The following is a 13,516-nucleotide window of genomic DNA, read 5'->3' as shown; positions in this document are numbered from 1 at the left end:
TCCAAAAATTACCCAAGCCATAGCATCAGAAAATTTGGGTACATGTTTTTTTTTAAGGATAATTCTGATTTTAAAAAGTTGCTTGATACCTGATCAAGATAATTTTTCAGTTCTTAATATTTGCTATTACACATGTAGCATTACTGTGAAAATGAAAAGGGCTGTGAGAATTCAGAAAGCCAATGATACTTTTTCTTCAGCAAAGCAGAAATAATGTAGTTATGTGTATTCTGAATTAAATCATTTACTGTTCCAATAAATGATAGAAATTGGCCGTTTTGCCAGGAATAGGGAGAAAAAATTCTTGTTAAAAAATGCTTAGTATTGAATAATGTATGTATTGTTAGTGAGAATTGTATTTGCCTTATTTTATTATTTGAACATTAATCATTATATTTTTGTAGGAGAACGTCCGTATAAATGTGAGCTTTGTCCTTATTCAAGTTCTCAGAAAACTCATCTAACCAGACATATGCGTACTCATTCAGGTTGGTAAGAAATCGGAATTTTTCTATCATTTTTAGTAAACGACCATTATAAAGAAGTTCTTCTAGACCTGGAACTGGGTCATTATTTATGATTTATTTTTAATATAATTTGGATATTTATATACTTTAATAATTTCAGTGTGTGGTTGCTGGATTCCAGGGATTCCTACTTAGCTGCTTCCCTGAAATTTGGGTTTGTTCTCTTGAGAGTTGATAAGGTTTCTGAGGATTGATTAACAAAAGCCAAACTTTAAGGAATGATTGATAATCCAGGATCCCAATTTATTAATCTATAATAAATAAAATACAGGACTATAACAAGTGAGAGATTTATCCACTCTAGAACTGAAATAATCATGGTCACCATCCAGAATTGGTCCCCATTATGAAGGTATATAGATGACAAAGTTAAAAAGTCAATATTAGCATACGTGCTCTTGAATGGATAATTATTTCATTTTGGCCACACTGACCCTTGGGTGGTCCTAGAGATATTGACCTGATCCACAACTCTTCCTTCCCTTTTCTCAGTAGATATGTTACCATTTCATCTTGGATGAAATATTTCATACTGGAGGAAATACATCCAGTTTGTATTTGCCTTTGTAATATTTTTGTAGGTATCACACTGGATAGTTCCCGCATCCTGCTAACGTAGGAATTCATTTCCCATTGTGAGCACAGTGAATGTTTGTTAAAGGGAATTGACATCTTACTAAGTTTTTTCACAGACTGCTCTTTTTTTTTAACATCTTTATTGGAGTATAATTGCTCTACAACAGTGTGTTAGTTTCTGCTTTATAACAAAGTGAGTCAGCCGTACATATACATATATCCCCATATCTCCTCTGTCTTGTGTCTCCCTCCCACCCTCCCTATCCTACCCCTCTAGGTGGTCACAAAGCACCGAGCTGATTTCCCTATGCTATGTGGCTGCTTCCCACTAGCTATTGATTTTACATTTGGTAGTCTATATATGTCCATGCCACTCTCTCACTTTGTCCCAGCTTACCCTTCCCCTTCCCTGTGTCCTCAAGTCCATTCTCTACGTCTGCGTCTTTATTCCTGTCCTGCCGCTAGGTTCTTCAGAACCTTTTTTTTTTTTTTTTAGATTCTATATATATATGTTAGCATATGGTATTTGTTATTCTCTTTCTGACATTTCACTCTGTATGACAGACTCTAGGTCCATCCACCTTACTACAAATAACTCAATTTCATTTCTTTCTATGGCTGAATAATATTCCATTGTATGTATGTGCCACATCTTCTCTATCCATTCATCTGTCGATAGACACTTAGGTTGCTTCCATGTCCTGTCTGTTGTAAATAGAGCTGCAATGAACATTGTGGTACATGACTCTTTTTGAATTATGGTTTTCTCAGGGTATATTCCCAGTAGTGGGATTGCTGGGTCGTATGGTAGTTCTATTTTTAGTTTTTTTTCCTTTAACTTTTTATTTATTTATTTTATTTATTTCTTTTTGGCTGCATTGGGTCTTTGTTGCTGCACGCGGGCTTTCTCTAGTTGCGGTGAGCGGGGGTTACTCTTCGTTGCGGTGAGCAGGCTTCTCATTGCGGTGGCTTCTCTTGTTGCGGAGCATGGGCTCTAGGCACACAGGCTTCAGTAGTTGTGGCTTGTGGGCTTTAGAGCGCAGGCTCAGTAGTTCTGGAGCACAGACTTAGTTCCTCTGCGGCATGTGAGATCTTCCCGGACCAGGACTCAAACCCATGTCCCCTGCATTGGCAGGCGGATTCTTAACCACTGCACCACCAGGGAAGCCCTATTTTTAGTTTTTTAAGGAATCTCCATACTGTTCTCCATAGTGGCTGTATCAATTTACATTCCCAGCAGCAGTGCAAGAGGGTTCCCTTTTCTCCACACCCTCTCCAGCATTTATTGTTTGTAGATTTTTTGATGATGGCCATTCTGTGAGGTGATACTTCATTGTAGTTTTGATTTGCATTTGTCTAATGATTAGTGATGTTGAGCATCCTTTCATGTGTTTGTTGGTGATCTGTATATCTTCTTTGGAGAAATGTCTATTTAGGTCTTCTGTCCATTTTTGGTTTGGGGTGTTTGTTTTTTTGATGTTGAGCTGCATGAGCTGCTTGTAAATTTTGGAGAATAATCCTTTGTCAGTTGCTTTGTTTGCAAATATTTTCTCCCATTCTGAGGGTTGTCTTTTCGTCTTGTTTATGGTTTCCTTTGCTGTGTAAAAGCTTTTAAGTTTCATTAGGTCCCATTTGTTTATTTTTGTTTTTATTTCCATTTCTCTAGGAGGTGGGTCAAAAAGGATCTTGCTGTGATTTATGTCATAGGGCGTTCTGCTTATGTTTTCCTCTAAGAGTTTTATAGTGTCTGGTCTTACATTTAGGTCTTTAATCCATTTTGAGTTTATTTTTGTGTATGGTGTTAGGGAGTGTTCTAATTTCATTCTTTTACATGTAGCTGTCAGTTTTCCCAGCACCTCTTATTGAAGAGGCTGTCTTTTCTCCATTGTATATTCTTGCCTCCTTTATCAAAAATAAGGTGACCATATGTGCTTGGGTTTATCTCTGGGCTTTCTATCCTGTTCCATTGATCTATATTTCTGTTTTTGTGCCAGTACCATACTATCTTGATTACTGTAGCTTTGTAGTATAGTCTGAAGTCAGGAAGCCTGATTCCTCCAGCTCCGTTTTTCTTTCTCAAGATTGCTTTGGCTATTCAGGGTCTTTTGTGTTTCCATACAAATTGTGAAATTTTTGTTCTAGTTCTGTGAAAGATGCCATTGGTAGTTTGATAGGGATTGCATTGAATCTGTAGATTGCTTTGGGTAGTAGAGTCATTTTCACAATGCTGATTCTTCCAATCCAAGAACATTGTATATCTCTCCATCTGTTTGTATCCTCTTTAATTTCTTTCATCAGTGTCTTATAGTTTTCTGCATACAGGTCTTTTGTCTCCTTAGGTAGGTTTATTCCTAGGTATTATATTTTTTTTGTTGCAGTGGTAAATGGGAGTGTTTCCTTCATTTCTCTTTCAGATTTTTCACCATTAGTGTATAGGAATGCAAGAGATTTCTGTGCATTAATTTTGTATCCTGCTACTTTACCAAATTCATTGATTAGCTCTAGTAGTTTTCTGGTAGCATCTTTAGGATTCTCTATGTATAGTATCATGTCATCTGCAAACAGTGACAGCTTTACTTCTTATTTTCCAGTTTGGATTCCTTTTATTTCTTTTTCTTCTCTGATTGCTGTGGCTAAAACTTCCAAAACTGTTGAATAACACTGGTGAGAGTGGAGAACCTTGTCTTGTTCCTGATGTTAGAGGAAATGGTTTTATTTTTTCACCATTGAGAATGATGTTGGCTGGGGGTTTGTCATATATAGCCTTTATTATGTTGAGGTAAGTTCCCTCTGTGCCTACTTTCTGGAGGGTTTTTATCATAAATTGGTGTTGAATTTTGTTGAAAGCTTTTTCTGCATCTATTGAGATGATCATATGGTTTTTCTCCTTCAGTTTGTTAATATGGTGTATCACATTGATTGATTTGGGTATATTGAAGAATCCTTGCATTCCTGGGATAAACCCCACTTGATCATGGTGTATGATCCTTTTAACATGCTGTTGGATTCTGTTTGCTAGTATTTTGTTGAGGATTTTTGTAACTCTGTTCATCAGTGATATTGGCCTGTAGTTTTCTTTCTTTGTGACATCTTTGTCTGGTTTTGGTATCAAGGTGATGGTGGCCTCGTAGAATGAGTTTGGTAGTGTTCCTCCCTCTGCTGTATTTTAGAAGGGTTTGAGAAGGATAGGTGTTAGCTCTTCTCTAAATGTTTGACAGAATTTGCCTGTGAAGCCATCTGGTCCTGGGCTTTTGTTTGTTGGAAGATTTTTAATCCCAGTCTCAATTTCAGTGCTTGTGATTGGTCTGTTTATATTTTTTATTTCTTCCTGTTTCAGTCTCGGAAGGTTGTGCTTTTCTAAGAATTTGTCCATTTCTTCCAGGTGGTCCATTTTATTGGCATATAGTTGCCTGTAGTCATCTCTCATGATCCTTTGTATTTCTGCAGTGTCAGTTGTTACTTCTCCTTTTTCATTTCTAATTCTATTGATTTGATTCTTTTCCCTTTTTTAAAAAAATTATTTATTTATTTATTTATTTATTTATTTTTGGCTGTGTTGGGTCTTTGTTTTTTATGCGAGGGCTTCCTCTAGTTGCGGCGAGCGGGGGCCACTCTTCATCGTGGTGCGCGGGCCTCTCACTGTCGCGGCCTCTCTTGTGGCAGAGCAGAAGCTCCAGATGCACAGGCTCAGTAGCTGTGGCTCATGGGCCTAGTTGCTCCGCGGCATGTGGGATTTTCCCAGACCAGGGCTCGAACCCGTGTCCCCTGCATTGGCAGGCAGACTCTCAACCACTGCGCCACCAGGGAAGCCTGATTCTTTTCCCTTTTTTTCGTGATGAATCTGGCTAATGGTTTATCAGTTTTGTTTATCTTCTCAGGATAACTCTTTTTAAGATGAAAAAAATACTTTCTTCAGCAAAAATTATTTTCCTCTCACCGAATACTTCATGGTTACTATGGAGGCACTTTTTTTTTTTGGCTGCGCAGCTTTCAGGATCTTAGTTCCCCAACCAGGGATTGAACATGTACCCCCTGCAGTGGAAGCGCAGAGTCCTAACTCCTGGACCAGCAGGGAATTCCGTGGAGGCACTATTTAATAGCTGTGTCATTTGACACATTTTATGGTTTGAGAGTCTTTTTATGAATTTTAGATTTTTTTTTTTTTGGCCACGCCAGGCAGCATGTAAGATCTTAGTTCCCCCGACCAGTGATCGAACCCGTGCCCCTTGCATTGGGAGCTCAGAGTCTTAACCACTGGACTGCCAGGGAAGTCCCTAGAATAATTTTTTAATAATTTTTATTAAGGTTTAATTTACACATACGAAAATGCACGCATCTTAGGTATATGGGGCAGTGACTTTATGTATGTTTTCTCTTGTTTGACTACCATCTAGGTGGAGACATGAAATGTTTTACCACCTTCAGAAAAGTTCCCTCCTTACCCTTTCTAGTCAGTACTCCCATAGTTCCCCCTCAACTGATACTCTGACTTATGTTAAAAAATGTAACATCTTTCTGTAAAATATTTTTGAGATTGATTTCATGCTGCATTTTCAGAACTCCATATTTATTGCTGAGTAGTATGCCCCTGTTACTCACTAATTAAAATTTCCCTTGTTACTCTTTCTGGGCTCTTCTTGATAAGAATGTGTAAAGCTTATAAAACTCCCTTTTTGAATTTGCCTTACATCTATAAATTAATTTGGGAAGAATTAAACAGACATCTGACATTTATAAAGATGAAAAGCAGGTAAATTTTACTAGAACTGGAAAAGGGAATTAAGTTAAAACTGTTGGTACAGGGCAAAAGAATTTTCATTCAGCTAGGTATTAATAAGCTAAACTTGATGAATTGATTTTCCAATACAAGAAAGATTTGATGGCAATAAAGCAAAAATGGGGGTGGGGTGAATGAATCAAATAAATCATGTCACAGTTTTATTCAGAGTCCTAGGAACTCCCATTCTCTAACCATTTCACAGGTGGAGGCTTGCATCTTGTTTGATGCTGGCTGTGAAAATACTCTCATTCATTAGGGCTTATAAAATGATGACATTTTCTTTATAATTCTTTTAAGAGCACAAATATTTTCCTGAGGAGATCAACTCCATTTATCAGCTGTTTGTTTACTCAAAAGTAGGGTTTATGTACTAAGGCAGGATAAGCACATGAAATCTTCCCTTTTGTTTACCTATTCTAAAACTTACCAGTTCATTCCAAAAGTGATGACTTACAGGTAATGTGTATTGACTGCTTGGCTATCTGTGCTTTGCTAAGAGCTCTATGTGGATTAGATTATTTGTAGCTCACAACACTTAAGAATACTTTACAGATGAGGAAATTGAGCCTTAGAGAGTTTTCAGTACCTTGCTCAAGACTTCACAGTAAGTTGCAGAGCCCATATTTGATCTCCCCACGTATTTTTACTGTAGAACAAGTTCTTAACCGTTATGTCACATATCTTTTCCTCATTCTGTATCTATATATGTTAAATAAACGTTTGTCTCCGTTAAAGTCATTCAATGGAGAGGACAAGATAGGGCAAAGTATAGAGTAATTTAGCATGTTGTTAGAAGCCTCTATTTATGAATCTGTTAGTGGACTAATGTGGGGAAGAGTTGTCCAGTTAGCTGCGTTTACAATCTGACATACGTGGATAAGTTTTTGTTTTTGTGATCAAGTATTCTATCATCGGACATTTTTTAATCATGTAAAGCTTACCATCTACATGGTTTTACTTCATGTCTGAGTAGTTTTGCTTTATGAAAAAATTAAATAAGATTTGATGTAAATTTGAGAATGTTTGAGAGATGAATTTTCATAAATGTCAATTTCCATTTTTCTGCTATGCATTCCATTGGACCAGTGGGGTATGGATACCATTTGGTAATATTTGCTAGACTGTGATCTAGATGGGTATGTATTCAGGAAGAATGAGTTAATCTTAATGCCTTTAATTTGGGGGTTGGGGGTGGGCTTCTGGTCTTGTATGTACCTGTGATTATTACTTTCTTTGCTAGTTTTATATACCATATATATTTGTATGCCCCTTTTCATTTACCTAGTTTCTTTGCCCATTCTTTAGAAGAAGGTGGGAGAAAATCAAGAAAAGATTTCTGACTTGTTATATTTTTGCTGTAGACTAGAAACTCCAGCAGTGAAAAAGTTTGCTAAGAGAAACTTGACTCGGCTGTTGCCACGATGCACAAAAGGGTTAAATTTAAAGAAAAATCCTTTTGCTCCCTGAAGCCAAAGCATTCTTTTAAGACTTTCACACGGAAGGTCTGGGAGTGTAGCCTAGAGTGTATAATATTTCTTTTGAAGCCTCAAGGTTTATCTGAAATGTATGGGATTTTTATGTTCTACTCCATTATACATTTGTTTTAACTAAACATAAAAACTTTAAAATTATCTTATCTCTTTGAGTGCCCTTGCCCCAAAATTAACATCAAGAGCCCAAGTCACTTTTCCAGTAATTGTGTATTTCTTGATGAATCTGTGTCCTTTATTAGTGCTTGAGAGCCCTAGCTTGATGAACTTTTTAGAAGATGGTGATTAACTGAGATAATTATTCTCCCATTTGCTATGAGAATCAGTGTCAAGGGATAGAGGAAGGATATACAAATAAATATGGTAAATGTAATTTGCATGATAAAGTCTTCAAGAAATAGTTTTGGTGGTTTTTTGTTTGTTTGTTTTTTTACATATATCCAGTTCCTTATAAGTATGCTTGAGTAAATCTTGAATTCATTTCTTAATGTATGCCTTCTGCAACATCTCTTGTTTACCTTCAGGTGAGAAGCCATTTAAGTGTGACCAGTGCAGTTATGTGGCCTCTAATCAACATGAAGTAACCCGTCATGCAAGACAGGTTCACAATGGGCCTAAACCTCTTAACTGCCCACACTGTGACTACAAAACAGCAGATAGAAGTAACTTCAAAAAACACGTGGAGCTACATGTTAATCCACGGCAGTTCAACTGCCCTGTATGCGACTACGCAGCTTCCAAGAAGTGTAATCTGCAGTATCATTTCAAATCTAAGCATCCTACTTGTCCTAATAAGACCATGGATGTCTCAAAAGTGAAACTAAAGAAAACCAAAAAGCGAGAGGCTGACTTGCCTGATAACAAAATCACCAATGAGAAAACAGAAACAGAGCAGACAAAAATGAAGGGGGATGTGACTGGGAAGAAAAACGAGAGGTCTGTCAAAGTGGAGAAAAAAGACAATGTTTCAAAAGAGAAAAAGCCTTGTAGTAATGCCTCAAGCCAAGTGACTACCAGAACTCGCAAATCGGCAATGGAAGCTAAAGAAATGGATGTGCACCCAGGAAATAATTCAGAAAAAAGCTGTAAAAGCAAGAAAAGCAAAAGGAAGACAGACGCTGAAGCCCATTCCTTACAAGAACCTGTTAATGATGAGGAACCTGTGACAAAAAAGAAAAAGAAGGCAGAAAGCAAATCCAGAAATAGTCAGGAAGTGCCAAAGGGTGACAGCAAAGTAGAGGAGAATAAAAAGCAAAGTATTTGCATGAAAAACAGTTCAAAGAAGAAAACTCTGAGAAGTAAACCATGTAAAAAAAGCAGCAAGCCTGCTCAGAGGAGGCCCGCTCAGATAGAGCCTCCTCCTCCCATGGAGTCTGCTGAGGTGGGACCTGTTCAGATGGAGCCGCCTCCCGCTGCCCCCCCATCTCCTCCTCCTCCTCCTCCTCCTCCTCCTCCTCTCCCCACCGTGGGGCACGCTGAGGTCGAGGTTGCTCAGATGGAGCTGCCGCCCCCTCCTCCTCCTCCTCCTCCCCCATCCCCTCCTCCTCCTCCTCCTCTCCCCGCCATAGGGCATGCTGAGGTCGAGGTTGTTCAGAAGGGGCCTGTTCATGCGGAGCCTCCTCCCCCCATGGAGCCGATGCCCAAAAGGTCTCCTCAGAAAGATAATGGGAAGGAAGAGCCCAACATGCAGAGTGAAATGGCGCAGAAGGAGCAAGTCCTTATTGAAGTTGGCTTAGTGCCTGTTAAAGACAGGCAGCTTCTAAAGGAAAGTGCTGGTGCACAGGATCTCTTACCACCATCACCACGTCTGCCAAAGGAAAACCTAAAAGAGGAAGAGTCAGAAGACCAAAAATTAGTCCCTGCAGGCGAAGGACATAAAGAAGCTCCTCTTCAAAAAGTGGAAGCAGAAGAGGCAGATCAGAGTCTAGCTGGTCTTGCTGCTGTTACCAAGGCATCTGCCAATATTTCATCCTCTGAACAAAACTTGAATATGCCAGAGGGTGAAACTTTAGATGGTAAACATCAGGCTGACACTATGCTTTGTGAAATGAAGAGGGACACTGATGAGAAGAAAACAGAGAATCCCCCCGGCAGAGACTCGGCAGTTGAAGAACCAACTTCACCACCACTTCTTCCTCTACCGCTAGAAAAATGTGAAGCAGTGTCCACAGCTACTGTGGCATCACCTCCCGTCACCGTGGCAGTAAATGAGTCTCAGGAAATGGATGAAGATGAAGGCATCCACAGTCATGATGGCAGTGACCTAAGTGACAACATGTCAGAGGATAGTGATGATTCTGGATTGAATGGGGCTCGGCCAGTTCCACAAGAGACTAGTAGAAAAAATGGAAAGGAAGCCTTGGCAGTCAAAGTGGCCGAGGGAGATTTTGTTTGTATCTTCTGTGATCGTTCTTTTAGAAAGGAAAAAGATTACAGCAAACACCTCAATCGCCATTTGGTTAATGTATACTTCCTTGAAGAGGCAGCTCAAGGGCAGGAGTAATTAAACTTTGGGCAAGGCTTCAGTTCTTAGTTTGTAAGGTCTCTGACATTTTGTATTCATTTGTAGTAGTAGACAAACTTTTGTTTTTAAAATTGCTTTAATTAGTATCCAATCTTGATTTTTAAGTGGCATTCTTTTCCTTAGGAATCCATGTACCTATTGATGTACACATTTTAGCAAATCCAAGGGAGTTAGTGTAATAAACCAGCAGACATCTAAATCTATTAGCTTTTGCTTTTAATTGAACCCAGAAGGCCAAGGTGGTATTAGAGCATTCTATCGATTTGTTCAGCTATAACTTGTGAGTTTTTTCCTCATGTCTATCTTCCTGTTTCACTTTAGTTTATTCTTAGTTCCTTGTTTAGCTCTGTAAAAATTAGCATACTTAAATAGCAAATTACTTGAAGAATTTGCCTGCTTTATATAAAGTTAGCACTTTAAAATTGTTTTAGAGATGAGAAGAGACATTTAAATTGAAGAGAAATTCTCCCAACAATGGACGTTATATCAGTCCAAGTATTTACTTCCTGAGTTTTGATCAGTATATGTGTTTTGTGTATGTCAATCGTCATAAAAAGTGATTTTGGTGGGTTGTTTTTTTTTTTCGGTGCTTTAATGCCTTAAGATGTTGCACATTGTTGTTTTTAACCTATGCAGTTAAATTTTTTCTAGAAATAGCATTTGTGTTGTAACACTTTATATCTATATATGCATGTTTATTTTGACCTCTTTGGAGGGATGCTTAAGTCTTGTTTGCAAAAGAGCAGTTTTCTTTTCCCCTGCTGCAATTGTCTTTTTTGCAGAATATTAGTCTGTTCAAATTTGTGAGCAAATGAAAGATGCAGGTTCAGTCCATTGATTTTGATTTTAACATCTTATATCTATGCCAGAATCTGTATTTCATATAAGTTATTTATTTTAAATTGATGTGGTGAATCACAGATCTCAGTTTGAACTTTACAATAAATAAACCACTAGGCTCTATACTGAATGGATTTTTATCTCAAGTACCAACCGTAGTAAACTTTTGGCCTGTCTTAGTACATCTACTTCCTAAATGTACGGTGTTAAATCGTATCTTAGAGGAAAACCTCTTCTCATAGATGGTTGGTGTTTATATGGCTACTCCACTGAATAAACAACTGTAATTTTTATTTGGAAGCTGCCAATCTGGAATTAGGAGGCATAATTACTCCTTCAAGTTATACAGGATATCAGTTTGTGAGATTCCAAAGCCATAGCAATTATGTGGAAAACCTAGGATGAGAAAGGTAGTATGAGTGCTGGTAGACCAGCTGCTACTTCCTGTGAATTCAATGAAAAAGGCCTGGTGAAAGTTCAGTTCAGTCCAGATTAAAAAATCATACTTTCTCAGGGATGTCCTGGCTTTCCCGGGACAGCCTTTTTCTACAGGTGAGGCCTCAAATGAATAGAAGCTATTCTGGTGTTCCTACAGGACCGCTTTGTATGGAAAAGGGTATGTACCCCATATTTGTTAGTAGGTTCTTTGGCCAGTCACCAAAGAATATGAAAGACTCTAACATAGGTTTTTTTCCTTGCTGATAAGTTATTCATTACAGTAAAATAAAATATGATCCCAGTAGGGAACTTTGATTCTGATCCTCGCATGTTCTATTCTGAAGTAACCACTTTATATTTCATTTATTTTCTTTTGTCTGGTGATCTCTGAGGCAGGTTTCAGAGTTTGGCAATGCAACATGTGAAAGATTAGGAAAAGTATTAAAGTGTGGGTAGAAAACTTATTAACCTGAGAGTGAAATTTAAGGTAAAAGACATTTGAACCTTGGAATTGGCTGGGCAGCCAAAGATTTAAAGAAGCAGAAGATTTTCTCAAGACATGAGTAAGTTGTTTGTTACTGGTGTGTGTTTTGTGTGCATGATGAGGATTTGTAAATGATGTTGAATTCTAGGTGAATTCTCAGCTCTGACAATCATTGTCAAACAGATCAATCTGCAAATATTTATGTTTTAAAACTTAAATTATAAAGCTAGTTAAACCTTTCTAACAACTAGATTTAATATTCATGGATATATTTTATGTTAAAAAGTTACCTTTTACAGTACATATGAAAATATTCGTGTTAAGTTCAAATTGGAGATTGGGAATCAGTTTGGGCAAGAGGTTTTGTGGATTCTTTGACACTTCAAAAGAAAAAAATATGACTTCTGGGGAATTGGACTAATTTTCTTATTTAGATTTAAAACTAGAATTCCAAAAACAAAAATGTGAATGAAATTAAAACCCCTTATTATTAAAGTGATCTGTGAAAACATTGTTACTGGAAATTGAATGAACTTGAGGCCTTTCCTCCAGAAAACAAGGACTTGATTGTCAGGCCTATATTAGGTTCTGAACCTTAATGCCATGTATTTGTTCTTATTAAAAATTGTTTCATTGAAAAGTATATTAGTAATATGAACTTCTGGTCTAGTTGGGAGTTCTTCCATTTGAAAAATGTGCTATTTGCATGAGACTGTTTGAATCTTTTTGTTTTCTCAGTTTCCCCTCCACTGGATAGGATTGAAGCTAGACTTTTCCCTTTTTATAACAGAATAAAAAGTGAACATCTTGTTTATAAATTGATGTTTAGTATTAGAGTGAAAGGTGAAATACTTAGAATACATTATAAGCCTAATCCTAGGTAGCCTTGTAAAAATAGATCTCTTTTAACTATCTTCTGCACCTATATTCACATTGCTTTTCAAGATATTTTAAGTTATATTTTTTTCCTCTTTTCAGAGCTGCTTCTTTGGGGCTCTTTTTTTTTCGATTGAGGTGTAATTCACAAAGGGCTACATTTTTTTGATAAGACTTCTTATAACTATTGCTAGATGTTTTGCTCTAGTCTTCCAGGAAGGGCCATTTTATTTTTTAGAGTTACTTCTAAAGTCGTGTGGTCCTTAACTTTGGGGACTCTTGCATCTGAGTGCTAATTCAGATTTAAGCCTAAGTAACCTCATTGCCTCTCACCCCATGAATGTTGACAATGGATGAAATACTTTGCTGTAGTTCTGGACTAAAATGCTGGGGAAGAAACTTAATTTTCTTTTTTGCACAAATCAGGAAAACAGCTACTGTGCAGAGTTTCCTTTTGACCTCAGCAGATGAACTGGACTGATAGTGTTAATTCAGATTTAAGAAATTATCTGAATCTTGGTTTGAGTTGATTCGGGATCTACATGCAATATTAACTAGATGGGATACCTTTTATATTTTCACATGTATACATAGGCTCTCCTCACCCTCATCAACATCCATTAGTTATTGAACTTTGTGAACTGGCATTGAAACATTACAACAATGTTTTGTTGCACCAGTTTTGTAAAGTTTTACAGTGCAATACCTGTTACTTTTCAGAGACAAACCAAAGGTTAATTTCTCAAGGATCTTGCTGTTTGCTTTAGCAGCATTTGATGGAGTATCTTTTTTATATATATATATACATTTGTAATAGATGAAAAATAAACCAGATTGCAAATCCTTTTTTTTTTTTTGAAGCAAACCATGTACCAGGTTTTTGGTCCAAATTGTGTAGGATAAGTTAAATTGCATTCTATTAACCCATATGAGTGTATTTCTGTATGCATAGTTAATGTTGAAATAAAGTTTTAAAAAGCA

General features: G+C 37.3%; 1 protein-coding gene across 4 annotated transcripts in view; it reads left to right on the top strand.

Moving 5' to 3' along the window:
• LOC309662061 (RE1-silencing transcription factor-like) overlaps nt 1-13,516 on the top strand; it is a 40,071-nt gene extending 26,555 nt beyond the window's left edge. For 3 of the 4 annotated variants that reach the window (XM_082464457.1, XM_082464459.1, XM_082464458.1), the window contains exons 3-4: nt 405-488; nt 7,898-13,516. In XM_082464457.1, the coding sequence (XP_082320583.1) occupies nt 405-488; nt 7,898-9,876 (2,063 nt within the window). In that variant the 3' untranslated portion in view covers nt 9,877-13,516. The remainder of the gene's footprint in view (nt 1-404; nt 489-7,897) is intronic. The other variant, XM_082464456.1, reaches the window with a different exon arrangement.

The sequence above is a fragment of the Balaenoptera physalus genome, assembly GCF_965194825.1.
Source record: "Balaenoptera physalus genome assembly, chromosome: 5".
In the NCBI taxonomy this organism is placed as follows: Eukaryota; Metazoa; Chordata; class Mammalia; order Artiodactyla; family Balaenopteridae; genus Balaenoptera; species Balaenoptera physalus.
This window is presented reverse-complemented; position numbering and strand designations above follow the sequence as displayed.